At 39.5% G+C, this 13,009-nt stretch overlaps 1 protein-coding gene across 6 annotated transcripts in view; it reads right to left on the bottom strand.

The window, feature by feature from the left end:
• ADIPOR2 (adiponectin receptor 2) overlaps positions 1-13,009 on the bottom strand; it is a 44,021-nt gene that overhangs the window by 20,386 nt on the left and 10,626 nt on the right. For 3 of the 6 annotated variants that reach the window (XM_026116956.2, XM_064515077.1, XM_026116958.2), the window contains exon 2: positions 1,239-1,475. In XM_026116956.2, coding sequence (XP_025972741.1) covers positions 1,239-1,403 — 165 coding nt within the window. In that variant the 5' untranslated portion in view covers positions 1,404-1,475. Of the gene's footprint in view, positions 1-1,238; positions 1,476-3,148; positions 3,224-13,009 lie in introns of those variants that run through there. The other 3 variants (XM_064515089.1, XM_064515090.1, XM_026116957.2) reach the window with 2 other exon arrangements.

The following is a 13,009-nucleotide window of genomic DNA, read 5'->3' as shown; positions in this document are numbered from 1 at the left end:
AAGAGATTGTGTGCATTTCCTATTATTATGATGTTGAGAATGTACTGTAGAAGTTCATAGCTGCGTACGACTTGCATCAACTTGGCTTGTTAGCCATGAATACCTGTTTTGACTTCTCATTACAAGGACACTTAAAGCTAAATTCAGTAAGCCCTCGGACTAATAAAGCTGAGACAGCTTAGCAAAGGCTGTGTTAGCTGAACTATGGCAATGGTCCATGTGCACACCCAGAACCTGTGGCAAAGGCAGTTACAGCAACGGTCCTACTCTTCTGCATTGAAGGCTATGCTACATAGCATCAGCATGTTTTTGCTGCTGGCTAAGAACACAGAGCTGTTTAACTAAGCTGATACAGTAAATTCATTAAGCCATGATAAATGTAATGGTGAGTCTAAGCTGAATGTCTCTTCCACTTAACTGTGCTGATATCCATCTGTATATGTCCTGGAAGAAGCATTAATTACAGCCCTGAAACTCTCCAACCAGAGAGTACTTTTGTCCAATGCTTGGACATTACCTTCATACAACACCTAATTAAGCTGTGGAATGCCTTTTTGCAGGATATTGTGGCTGCTGAAGTTTACAAAGGCTCATGAAGCAAAAATTCAGAAACAGTGCCACTGGCTCAGGAAATCCCTGACCCACCAATTGCCGAAGGCTGGGAGAGATCCTAGGGAAGTAACACAACATGCTTCCCTGTCCTTATAATCTTCATTACAAGTCTGTTATTGGCTACTATCAGAGATAGGATACTGAGTGATGTGATGTTTGGTCTAATCCAGTATGGTCATTATTCTGATAGGAAGGTTAGTAAGCAGATTTCTCTCTCCTACTCTCCAAGAGAATAGCAACCAGCCAAGGTTCAGATTATATTCAAACCATAGTCAGTGTATCTTCTCTTTCCACTTATACCTAATTGGCAGCTAGAGCACAAAATGTTTGATATGAATACTGTCTCTGCAGAAAAAGAAGGACACAGTAAGAACTCCATTTCTTTACGGGGGAAATACGAAACACAAAGCTGGTCAGCTTACACTTATGCCCAGTCTTGCCACCCAAGTTTCCACATATTCAACTGAGTATTTCTGACAATTTCCTCGTTTATTATAATTATTTAGCCATAGGCACAAAACTGTTGCAGGCTCTCAGTTCACATTTCTGGAACTTATTTCAAGCACTGAAGCACTTAAATCAAAACTTATTTATCCCAGCAAACTTAACAGATGACCACAACTTACATTTTCCTGGTCAGAAGACAGAGGTGGCTCCACTAGAAGAAGCCTCTGCTCAGAGCTGTCCTCTTCAATATTTGACTCTGTTGCAGTGCTAGACATGTGTCCTTTCCTGAGCCGTAGACCTGGCTCTGGAGAACCAGCATTATCGAGTTCCGTTAGTTCATTCATGAGATGCTGGGAGCCTTCTCAAATACTCTTGCTTCCTCTTGTGGCTTCGGCTTGGCTGATACTGTGTTGGCTCTGAAAGACAAACAGTTTACAGAACTAAACCAAAGTTAAAGATTACAAAAGTTGTCTAAAAGCTACTAAACAGCTAGGACTAGCCGAAAAGCTACTAAACAGCTAGGACTAGCCGAAAAGCTACTAAACAGCTAGGACTAGCCGAAAAGCTACTAAACAGCTAGGGCTAGCCGAAAAGCTACTAAACAGCTAGGGCTAGCCGAAAAGCTACTAAACAGCTAGGGCTAGCCGAAAAGCTACTGAACAGCTAAGATTGCCTTTATGTATGCCCAAGCTCCCACAGGACTATCTGTATAGACTTTTACATTGCTGGACAATGAATTCTCATCTCATCACTGCTAATGCTTTTGTACCTTAACACAGGTTAAACATCTGCCTTTGAAAGGTGACAAAGCAAGCTCCAGCACAACAATAAATTCATAAAAGCACAAGGGTGGGTGTTTTACAATTATTCTTCCAATGTTGCAAACGCTGTGATGTTAATACCATTTAAAAGTAAACTATTTATCACAGGCATTCTACAATCCTCAGCTTTTGTGGTTACAAGACTCATTTCAGATTGACTGGGCTAGATTTCACTAAAACATTAGGCACTGGTGCAGCTGCAGGGGTAGCAGTAAGCAAGGAGAACTCAAGCAGCAACAGACTTCAGACAAGGTGCAAAGAGGTCAGTAGTAAACACAATAGTTATGTTGTTTCCCTTGCTTAAACTAACGTCCAAAATACTATTAGTAATAGGTCTGTACATTTACCTGTAAAAGAAACTAGACCAGACAGATTTAAATGCCATGCCTTCTGTCACAGCAATCAGAAATACATAATCCCCCCAGAAAACCATAAGCCATGTTATCTTCTCAGAAGAAGAGTAACTAAATTTTGCACTTTACATTGCAAATAGGATTTGGGGTAAATTTAACTCAAGATGTTAAAGATTAAACTTTCAAAAAAAAAAATTGATGGCAACCTGTCAATCTGAGCCCTCATCCAAGAGTATTATTAGTTGCCGATTTCTCCTGTACATCACTGTGTGATGGTCACTTCAACATCCAGTCAAGACATAATTTGACACCTGTTTTCTTGGAAGACAGAATAACCGGAATGCCAGAAACAACCAGAAGGAGTTAGCGCTCAAGCATGACTGCAGAATCACTTTGAATGAGAATCTATTCATTTTGTACTAAACACTTCCTATCATTCTATTATTGTAGCATTAAGCACTTAAATATGACTAACAGGATAACCCATCTAACAGGTTTTAACTTGCCAGAGTGCATAATTAGACTGGAATGTTAGTACTCAATAAAAGATGCAGAATTTTGCCAATATCAAATCCCCATTTTATATTTTTACCATCCTACATTATGACAATCTTGTAATAAAATACTACCCCTCAAAATCCCACAAATAAAGTACCCCTTCCTTTAAGGAATTAACCTCATTTACATATGACAACTGCATGATAATTTTGGGCTCTGTCAAATACTCTAGCAGTTTTAATGTTACATCCCCTCAGCTGCCTGCCAATCTCCAGTGGAGAGAGGTGTTAACGAGCAGGTAACAGACTTGGCAAAACTAAGTCATACACGATTTGCCCAAGTTCAGTACAGCGCACTGCTTTAATCGTCCAAGAAGGTAGGTTTACAATATGACAGCAGAGCAGATGGTGCACCCACCTTTCTGCTAACTTGGCTGCACAGGCAGTAGCCTCCATCAGAAAAGTAACATCTAAAATGGTCACAGCTGTCTACCTGGTAAACACAAGAGCATCAGAATTATCATCCCATGAGAATTAAGCCAAGGGATAACAAAGCTACACAAGAAGCCCAATGAAGAAGTTTAATTGAGCAAGTGGATTTTAAAACCGAGAACAAGTATTCAGCAAGCGACTGAACCACCGAAATCTTGCTTTTGTCATATTTAAAGCAGCCGGTTCACAATTCTTTTTGTGTGCAAGAAACACGGGGACTTTGTCACATTGCAGTTTGGCAAAACTGATCTGAAGAGAAAAGCGCATGCAACAAGAACTACACTTTTAAAATAAATTTATTGGGCATCTCATTTTAAAAGGCAACTTGCAAAAGACTAATTTCAGTACAGCACATTGTACCCAACTTGAAGCTGTAGCTACAGTCAAGAAGGCCAAGTTAGAAAAGCAGCTGTTTTTAAACAGCTACAGACACACACACACCCCTTATCTGATATTCCACATGCATTTGTTTACAACATTTCAAACAGGTACATGATAATTAATTCCACGGATTGATCAACTTGCATTAGCCATTTAGCAACAAGTTTTACCAGTTTTTCTTTCTACCAGCTTGAAGCAATAGAACTGCCCCTGCATACTGCCCTAACTGCCATATTGCCTAAGAGCATGTCCTTACATCACCTAAATCCATGACATTATCGGAGTGACGCTCAAACACAAAGAGACATGGAGTCAACACAACAGGCTTAATCACATTTGGACTCATACAAGGCCAAATGCTTGCGAAAAATTATTCTAATACAAGATGATACAAGAATGCCAAAAGACTTCTCGAAATAGGCCTTGAAGATTTATTTGACTAGCACTTGTTGCCAAGCAATCACTAAGGTTAAAAAAAGATATTTAATCTCCAGCAAGTTAATTTTCATTCAGCAGTACAGATGAACTTCAGAACTCCGCATAAGTAAAATTCGTTGTCTTGACTTTACAGTGGATTTGCTCAACAAACTAAGAAGTTTCAACGTGGTCATTTGTACAGGATCATTTCAGTGCTAAATCTGCTTGCCCCTAATAAGCATGCAAAGCAAGCTAGCTGAAAGATAATCCAGATTTTAGACCCTTTAAGTGGACTGCAACAGCAAAAAACATGTACCTGAATGTAACAAGGAGCTGCCAACATAAAACTGCTAATAGCCCAAACTGTTTGTTCATGAAAGAAAGCAGAAAGAAAGCAGTCTGAAATTAGGAATGGAAAGAGCAAAGATGGTCTTTAATTTCTGTTAAAGAGTTTTCTACAAGTCCATAGTTCACTGAAGGGTTCAAATGCCTAGAATGACTTTTTCCCAAGACGGAAAGTCTACACATGGTCAGTATCATCTGATTAGAAGATCACGGTTAAAACACTGTAAATAGAGGCCTACTGCCCCATTCTGTCTCTAAGACTAGGCAGTTAATTAAATCTAAAATTGGAAACTGGAAGGGTACAGAACACTTGCATTTTGGAAGAGATTGCTTTATACTTCAATTAAATTATAAATCTTAAATTTAAGGCCTTTAAATCTTTTGCAGCATGCAACAACTGATAAAATTTCATTAAAATTAGCTGCTGTTGAGAAAGAAAGTTGCCATGTACAACCTAAACTCTACTTAATGATTTTAGATGTAGTAAGAACATCACAATCTAGACCAACCAGCAAGTTCCTGATGAGTTTTAAATCATCTGAGAAAAGTATCTACAGAGTTTGATGTTTGTTTTGGGGCTGGGTTTTTTTTGTTTGTTTAAATATAGAACTTCTAAAGGCTACGCCATTTTTTAGATAGAACCTATCAGTTCAACACTGTGGTAAGTTCCCAACAGCCCATAACAAAGACAGTATTCCATTAGTCTGCTGACTCTATAGGCTGCTGCCACCACACAACCTACAAGAGCCCATGTGGTCATCACTCAACTGCTCACCCTACCCCAATTCAGGGACTGTCATCCCCACGGCAAGGAGAGTCAGTGCCAGTTTCAGGTTCCGTCTCATTTCTGAAAACAGAAACAGGAGAAAGCAAAACTATTTCAGTAGTTCCCTGCTGTTACGTCATGGCACAGCAGTGATATCCAGTTACACAGCATATTTAAGGACATTTAAATATTTACTCTTTCCTCATCAGCTTGGGTAGTAAAGTAAACTTACTAAACATCACATGACAATGCTACTGTTCCTTGTAAAATATTCCTGGATATTCTAACAAGAGCTTGGAATGGCTTACAAGCTTTCCTCAGGATAAGTGGTACAGCCCTCTTAAGCTCCCAGAATTTACTTGGCACAGGGACTGGTTTTCTACCTAAGCTAAACAAGCATCACATGGTAGTAAAGTGAAGAAAGCACTCAAATTTAACTATAAACCCTATCCTTAGGGAGATATGTGACTCCCCTCTTAAGATAAAACACAGTCTTGGGTGATCAGACTGTCTCCCACTACCCCTAAGCAAACTAGTCTCTCTAGCATTCAACTCTTCCCAGTTATGTTCCTCCTGTAAGCAGCACTGGAATCATCCTTTCAAAGCTACTTCTTTCCACCTATAGCTGGTATTTGAAAGAAGAGTTAAAATGTCATCTTCCTTTCACTCCCCTCTCATTGGTCTACAGCCTTTCTGATTGAAACTGCTGTTCAGGAAGGCAAGGGCATCCACTGTATGTTCTTTCCTTGCTAACCCTCTTCAAAGCATCCTTAAACTAGCACATGCAACGTATAGGTAGGACTAATCTTCACAAGATTAGTTCATTCTCATCAATACATTAACAAAAGGTCATCATTAAAGTTTCATGCTATATGATTTCTCAAAACATTTGTTCATCTTTAAAGAAGGGCTTGAGCGCCTGAAATCCTCGTAACAGTTACTAATCCAGCCTACAGACTTTGTCTTGCCTATGTCCATGTGCCATCATGGCTGCAACGGCATCACTAGTTGGTTAGCTACATCCACATGAAGGTCAGTCACATGGCACAGCTGTCTGGCCAGTAAATCACCTACAGATTCAACAGCTTCACCAAATCACCCATTCTTTGGACTAGCCTTATTAACAAAATAGGTGGAACTGCATGGCCAGAACTGTTAGCATAGCTACAAATGGCAAAGTACTTCCTGTATACTCTATGGGCTGATTGTTCCTGACAAGAACACAGCTTATATAGGATGACAGAAGTGAATTTTGCCTACAAAATGGATGGTTCTGGCTACCTTGACTGAAATAAGATATACTAAGCAAAACATAGCTTTTTGGCGCCTTATATTTTGACCACTATTTTCTGCTAAAGAGGTTCTGTCACAAGTAGCCCTCCACCCCCATGATGTAGTCACAACAACAGCATTCAGTAAGGTTAAATTACTTATTTAAAATACTCTCAGGTGATACTGCCATGAACCCATTCTTGCCCAAGCCATCCCTTCCTCACACCAACAGTGGTGCTCATTTGACTTCATCCACAGTGACCTGATTCAAAGTAATAAATAAATAGATTTTTTTTTTCCTTCTTTCACTATCTGCCAGTTTGGCACCCTGACCCACTTACTGGGAAAATTTGGCAAATGTCAGTGTCAATACAAGGCAGGAGATGGGAGGACACAGTTTGGGTAAGGGGGAAGAGGAAGACAGAAAGCAGAGGATTAAATGCTGTATCACATTAGTTAGACTGTTGCTGAATTTCACCCACAGACACGGCCTAGCTAAGCCATGCTAGGTCACGAATTAACTAATGGGGTATCAACTGGGTGGCTGCTTTCTTCATTATGCATAGAACAAAGCAGAAGAGAGAAGAAAGAATTCTGTATGTTTTAGGGGCAATTCAAAAATCTGCTTAAGTTGGAAGGCCACAGCTAAAAAGTTAACAAAACAGTAATATCAAAAGATCCAAAAGTATAAGCTGAAATAAGGGATTTTTATCCTTGATTTTTTAACAAAGTCTCTAATGATTGAGCCATGTCTTTTTCCATTACAGTGTTAAACATCCACAGCCTTCCAAATACTCTCAAAAGCTGCACAGTCAAAAGTAAAGCAAACAAGGGCGTCTAAGCATGGGGGGGAGGAGAAGAATCTCAGTAAACCTCATGTTTTCTTAATGTACCCTGAAGGAAAAGTATGAATCAAGCTGTAAAAATTCTTCGGAGGTCATCTTTAACAACGAGGGACAAAGCAATCCAGCACCTCTTCTCTTAGATGCAGTTTCCCTAGATAAAGAGACATCTACAAAACAAAGCTTACAGATTCCTGTGGAGGGTCAATGGCCAAAAAGCTGTCTTTGTAACTTGTAAACTGTCACTGGACACTTCAGCCTAAGCTATTTCACAGCAGGCTACAGAGGCAAACAATCAAGCACATTCTGATGCATTTGGATCCAAAGAAAGGGAACAAGCCAAGAGCCTGCCTACATTAACTAAATGCATCCATTTCAGAGGATCCTATTGCATTGTTACAACATTTATCCAATTTGTACTGCAAATTGGATTCCAGTTTTATAACTGGGTCAAAGTGTTTGTCAGAGGTGGTTGTCCCATCCCCAGTACAGGATGTCCAGTTGTTACAGACTGGATGGCTGCTGTAAATTAGTTTTACTCTTCAGTAAACCAGAGCCAAGAGTATTGCCACAAAAGCAATATGCAAGTTCTTTTCACACCATGTTCCGCAAAAAGCCACTGCCCAGACATGGAAAAATTTAGATTCATTTTTTATTAAATGGCTTGGTTTTCTCTGAAAGAAACATTCAGTCTTCATGCTCTTTTATGCTTTTCTTTCTACGGCACCTTACTAGTTCACATCAACTTACTTGACAACTGCCAACAATAGAAAGATGTATTTGTCTTTTGTTAGTAACACATTGGATCACCAATTGTCTAAACGTGAAAGACTGAAATTAGACACAAGTTTTCCTCTTACAAGTGAGGATACAGCACAGCCTTTTAAATCATGCCTCAAGGACATTCAATTCATAAAAAGAACTGTTGGGTGAATATAAAAAGAAAGGTCTTTGGAGGAGGCACTAAAATCCAGAGCTAAACTACTAGGCTTGTTACACTCACTCTCCCCTCTACACAGAGGATCTTTGCATGAAAATGAAAACGGCACCAGATCAACATCAGCAATCCAGACAGCAAACATTCCTCCATCCTGGCAGGTAGCGCGCCTCCTCCTAGGAAGCAGGGGTTTGAATCCTGCTAAAAATTGAACCAAAATCTTCAGCTCAAGTGCTCCAACACATGCAGCAACCATATTTAAAAACACACACCGATTCCCCCCCACCCTATAGCACACTGCCACCTTGATTTAAAAAAGGAAAGTATACATGTTTTAGGCTGCAAATTTCAAGCAGGAAGACAGGAAGGGACCATTGCCTTCAGGGCTTCTCAGGGGCTTGCATGGTCAGCTCATCACTTAGATGATAAGACTGTGCAGATTTAAGGGCTGGCTGCTGCCAAAAGGGGGCAGCCCCACTCTTTCTTCTCTCCCTGGGAGTATATTAGGCAATCCTACTTGTCACATCTGTCCCCTCCAAAGGCAGCTCTGATACTTGTCAAAGCCCATTCTAGTTGGTGGTCTGGAAAAAACATTAAACCAGGGAAGAGAAAGAACAGTTTTCTATCAAATTAGCAAATTGAATTGGCTCAGTATGCAGTCAGATGAGCAGCAGGGGCAACGTGACACAGAGGAGGACCACATAGCTAAAATATTCATCCTTCATGTTTTGTATAGGCAATATTTTCCAAACCTGTTGAGGACTGACAGTTATCTGTTGGCTCAAGTATTTAATTGTCATATATACCCATACCATGGTCTTTATTATGATCCTGGTGACCAGCTGCAGACCACAGCTGGCCTAGCAAACCAGACACCTCACCAAGACTACCAATTTAATTTCAGAGGTCAGGATCCCAGAAGCCAGGTTCCAAGATGCTGAGCAGCACATCATTCTTTCCAATTTTTGGAAGTACACAGTCTCCAGTTTTACTGGTAATCTTGGTAAATATTATTCATGGTGTTGTGAGCTTACTCATCAGTATTTTATCTTGTGGGTGACAGGTTTCATCTACAAAACATGCTCACATTCCTCTATTTGTATGAAAACTACAACAAAAATCTTATTCTTCTATTTATGTTCAAAGTAATTTTTTCCAGTGGAAAACAGCACATAGTCCGTCCCTCAAAGCCCATAATGTAATTTTGCCACAGGTCAGACATTCCTAAGATTTTCTACTTCTCTATAACAAACAAAAGCTCTGAGAACATTGTGGGAATAACCAACATCTTTACCAAGTGCATCGCATCAGTCTAAGAACAAACAAAACAGAGTGCAGCATCTTTGTTCAGATACTTCTTTAACCACCAAGAATTCAAGAAAAAAATAAAAGCAAGATCTACAGTAACTAGACTGTACCTAATTAACATAAGTCAGAAGCAGATTTAGTCAAATGGGTGAAGTTTTAGACAAGACCAGGCTTTGTAATATAAAGTTACTTTAATTATGGGTATTAACACCCTTCATGAAATAACCAAAGAATACAATCTACTTTGAAAAGAATCACAATTGAAAGTTAAGAAATGAGCTTAAATGAATTTTAAGTCCCCTATCTGCTGCCACTCTTTCAGATAAACAATATTATCAGGATAGTAATATATTACATCATCTCAAACTTTGATACAAGACCAAGAACACTGATGATGTATCACTGATAATTCAAAAGCAGAAAGGTGAATTATTGCATTCTACTGTCCTATAACTAAGAGGAGACAGGAAAACACCCAGAGTCTACTTATAACATCCTGTGCAATTATTGCTATAATTCTAAGAATGAAAACTACTGTCTGTATACATGTAAGCCCTTTAAGTAGAGATGTAGCTTACACTCAAAACACATTCACAAAACGTAAACCAGGTCACTTGTACAACAAGTCATCTTTCTGTGATTTATTTTACAATCCTGACACAAAAATTTTTGCTAGTATAACTGCAGTCTAATTAACAATGCTACACTAGTGTAAGTTTAAAGTTCGAAAGAGCTTAGGACCTTAAACATGTTAATTTTCAAGTAGCTAAGAGGCAACATCATATTCCTCCCAGCGAAGGAGTCTGTTTGCCAGCTTATGCTGTTACTCTCTCCAGCAGTCCAAAGCTACTGAGTTTAAGACCTAGAGGAGCAATGGAAGAGTGTGAATAACTCCAAGAGAAGTGACAGAAATTGTGTGTTACAGTTCTAACTGTTTTACAACTAGTGCTTATATGCTGGAGAAGTTGCAATAATAACTGCATTATTCTTCTTTTTCTGTAATAATTTGATCTAGACTAATGATGATTCTTGAATTAGACTAAGATTTTCATTATACTTGCAATAAATTCTTGGCTTTACATAAGCATACATACATATTTATATATACACACACACACTTACATGGTGTGCTTCCTTTTTGCCCGTAAACAAGATTTTGAGCTAACAGTGTCAGTGGACTCCTCCATTCCTGTTCTCATTTTGCAATTCTGAAAGGCATTATTAGTCTTTGAAGTGCTACAGGAAAATTATAATGTAATATCAAAGTCTGAAAACAGCCAGAGGAGAAGTAACCAAATGGACCGTCTGAACTTTTAATACTCTAACCCCAGAGAAGAACTCTTTCTACCAAGGTGACCCAAAAATCTATGTTGTTCTGTACTAGAAGGCCTTCCGTACAGTTATGTACATGTCTATGACAGCTTTTAAACATAAAAAAAAAAGTGAGTTAAGCCGTCACTGTCTATCTGTGCTTTCTGTTTGCAGAAAGAAATTCTGGACATCACAGAAGATGCAAAATTTCTTCAAGAAATCCTACAAACAGGAAGGAAACATGGAAAAGTTGATAAATACCCATACTGTTAAGAGTAGGAGGGTAGGAATTTGGGCTGACTTCCTGGACAAGGGCCCAGACAGGAGGAACATGAGCAGAGAGAAGGAAGTGGGTCAGCAAGCTACTGAATAGTTATTTGTCCTAATTTTCAGTACTCAGTGAAGGTACTCTCATGTCAGCCCAACTGCATCTGCAAACGGTGTTAATGCATGTAAAACTATTCAGTCAACTATTTTGGGAAGAAGAAAAAAAAAACTTGTATTGGCATGTCTAGTGTCAACGGAGTTGGCAAAAAGGGATCTCACTACAGTACAAGCTTGTTCTCTTTCCAGCAGAGAAATAAGCTATATTACTATTATTTAATGCAAACATCAACTACTGTGTCCATGCCTGCATCTGAGAGGCAATACAGCTGTTGAGACTCATGTGATGTGCCCAGATAGACAGCGGCCATCAATATTGAAAGAATGCAATCCAAGCTTCTTAGTAAAGATGAATGCTACATGTACAAGCCAAACACTAATTTGCATGCCAGAGATATGCTTTGAAAGCTAGCTGAAAACTGCATAAAGGAGGTCAGATGTAAATTCGTCTGCCTTCTAAAATCCCCAGGTACACTACTATGAAAAGCATGGAAAGTTCTTGCAGTACTGACAGCACAGCATGCATGCTTTTCAAAGAAAAAGTAGACACTGACAGACTTGTAAATGCTAAAAGTCAATAACCAGTGCTGTGAATTTAATCTGCCTGTTAAGTTTTGTACATGTTAGAACAGAAGTAAAATCTTGGATGACAACTGACCTGCCCAGATAACCAGGCCAGCCCTGACCTATGCTGACAAGCAAGCAGCTGTAGCTAAGGAAACAGAGTATGAAGTGACATAAGCCTTCCATGTACAAAATACAAAATCTGGAATCTATTTTTATCATGTGCTAGTTATCAGTTCAGATGTTTTACAGTTTGTCATTTGCTAAATGATTTGGGAAAGGATTTTCTTCGTGATAACAGAGTTATTTAAAACCAGAGCTGACCACTCAAAATTTCAGTAAAATTTCAACATAGCACAAGCTTTTGCAATCATCATGGCTACAAAAAAATAAATAAAGTGAAAGCACCAAACATAATTAAACATACTCTGTGAGCCAAGTGAATGTCACAGAATTAGCAGATGGTGAACTCAAATACATATAGAGGTTGTTCCAGACACAGCAAACAGGCAAACGGTGGAACATGAGGATTCATGGTAAGACTGTACAAATTCATGGGAGAACTCCATCAAGGGGTGTTAAGAAGCCACCTCTAGTTCTAGAAGTCTCTGAGCTAAGTGTTTGGAAGCTGAGAACATATTCAGGACAAATATCAGCACATGCTTTCCACAGACTTGCATATTCATGTTTAGTTGCTCTTTCTTCTTTTGGGGATAGGCATCCTTACTAAAAACCTCAGAGTCCTCTCCTAGAAAGGAAGGAAAGGGGCCTAAAGGAGAAGGAAAAACAAAAATCATGGAAGGAGTCAAATAATTATGTGAAAGAAAATGTGGAGAGAGAGAAAAAAACAACACAGAAGGATGAGGATCAAAATAGAAAACTTTGAGGATACCAGGCGAAGCACCCCAAAAATGCCAAGAGCTCCCCAATGGCACCCAAGAACACAGAGGGCACTACCCTGAGACACTGGCCAGGGACACAAGAGGACAGGGAAGCAGAAATAAACCCTACTCTACAGTTGCCAGAATCTCATCATTCGCTAGGTTTCCTCCTCCTTCCCTGCGTGGCCAGCTTGGCTGGGACCAGGAAGGGGTTGTGCAACTTGGCTGGGCTTTAGACCCAAAGAGTATAAAGGGTAAGGACAAACCACAGTTCAAGCTTCAGTAAGAGGTCCTGCGACTTGGCACAGTAGGCCAACACGTATCAGGATTTCTCGCTGCAGCAGGGCGACACACAAAGTGAACTTCACCACAAACACAT

This window comes from Dromaius novaehollandiae, chromosome 1 (genome assembly GCF_036370855.1).
Source record: "Dromaius novaehollandiae isolate bDroNov1 chromosome 1, bDroNov1.hap1, whole genome shotgun sequence".
NCBI lineage: Eukaryota > Metazoa > Chordata > Aves > Casuariiformes > Dromaiidae > Dromaius > Dromaius novaehollandiae.
Note: the sequence above shows the minus strand (reverse complement) of the source record. Positions and strands in the feature narration are given on the sequence as shown.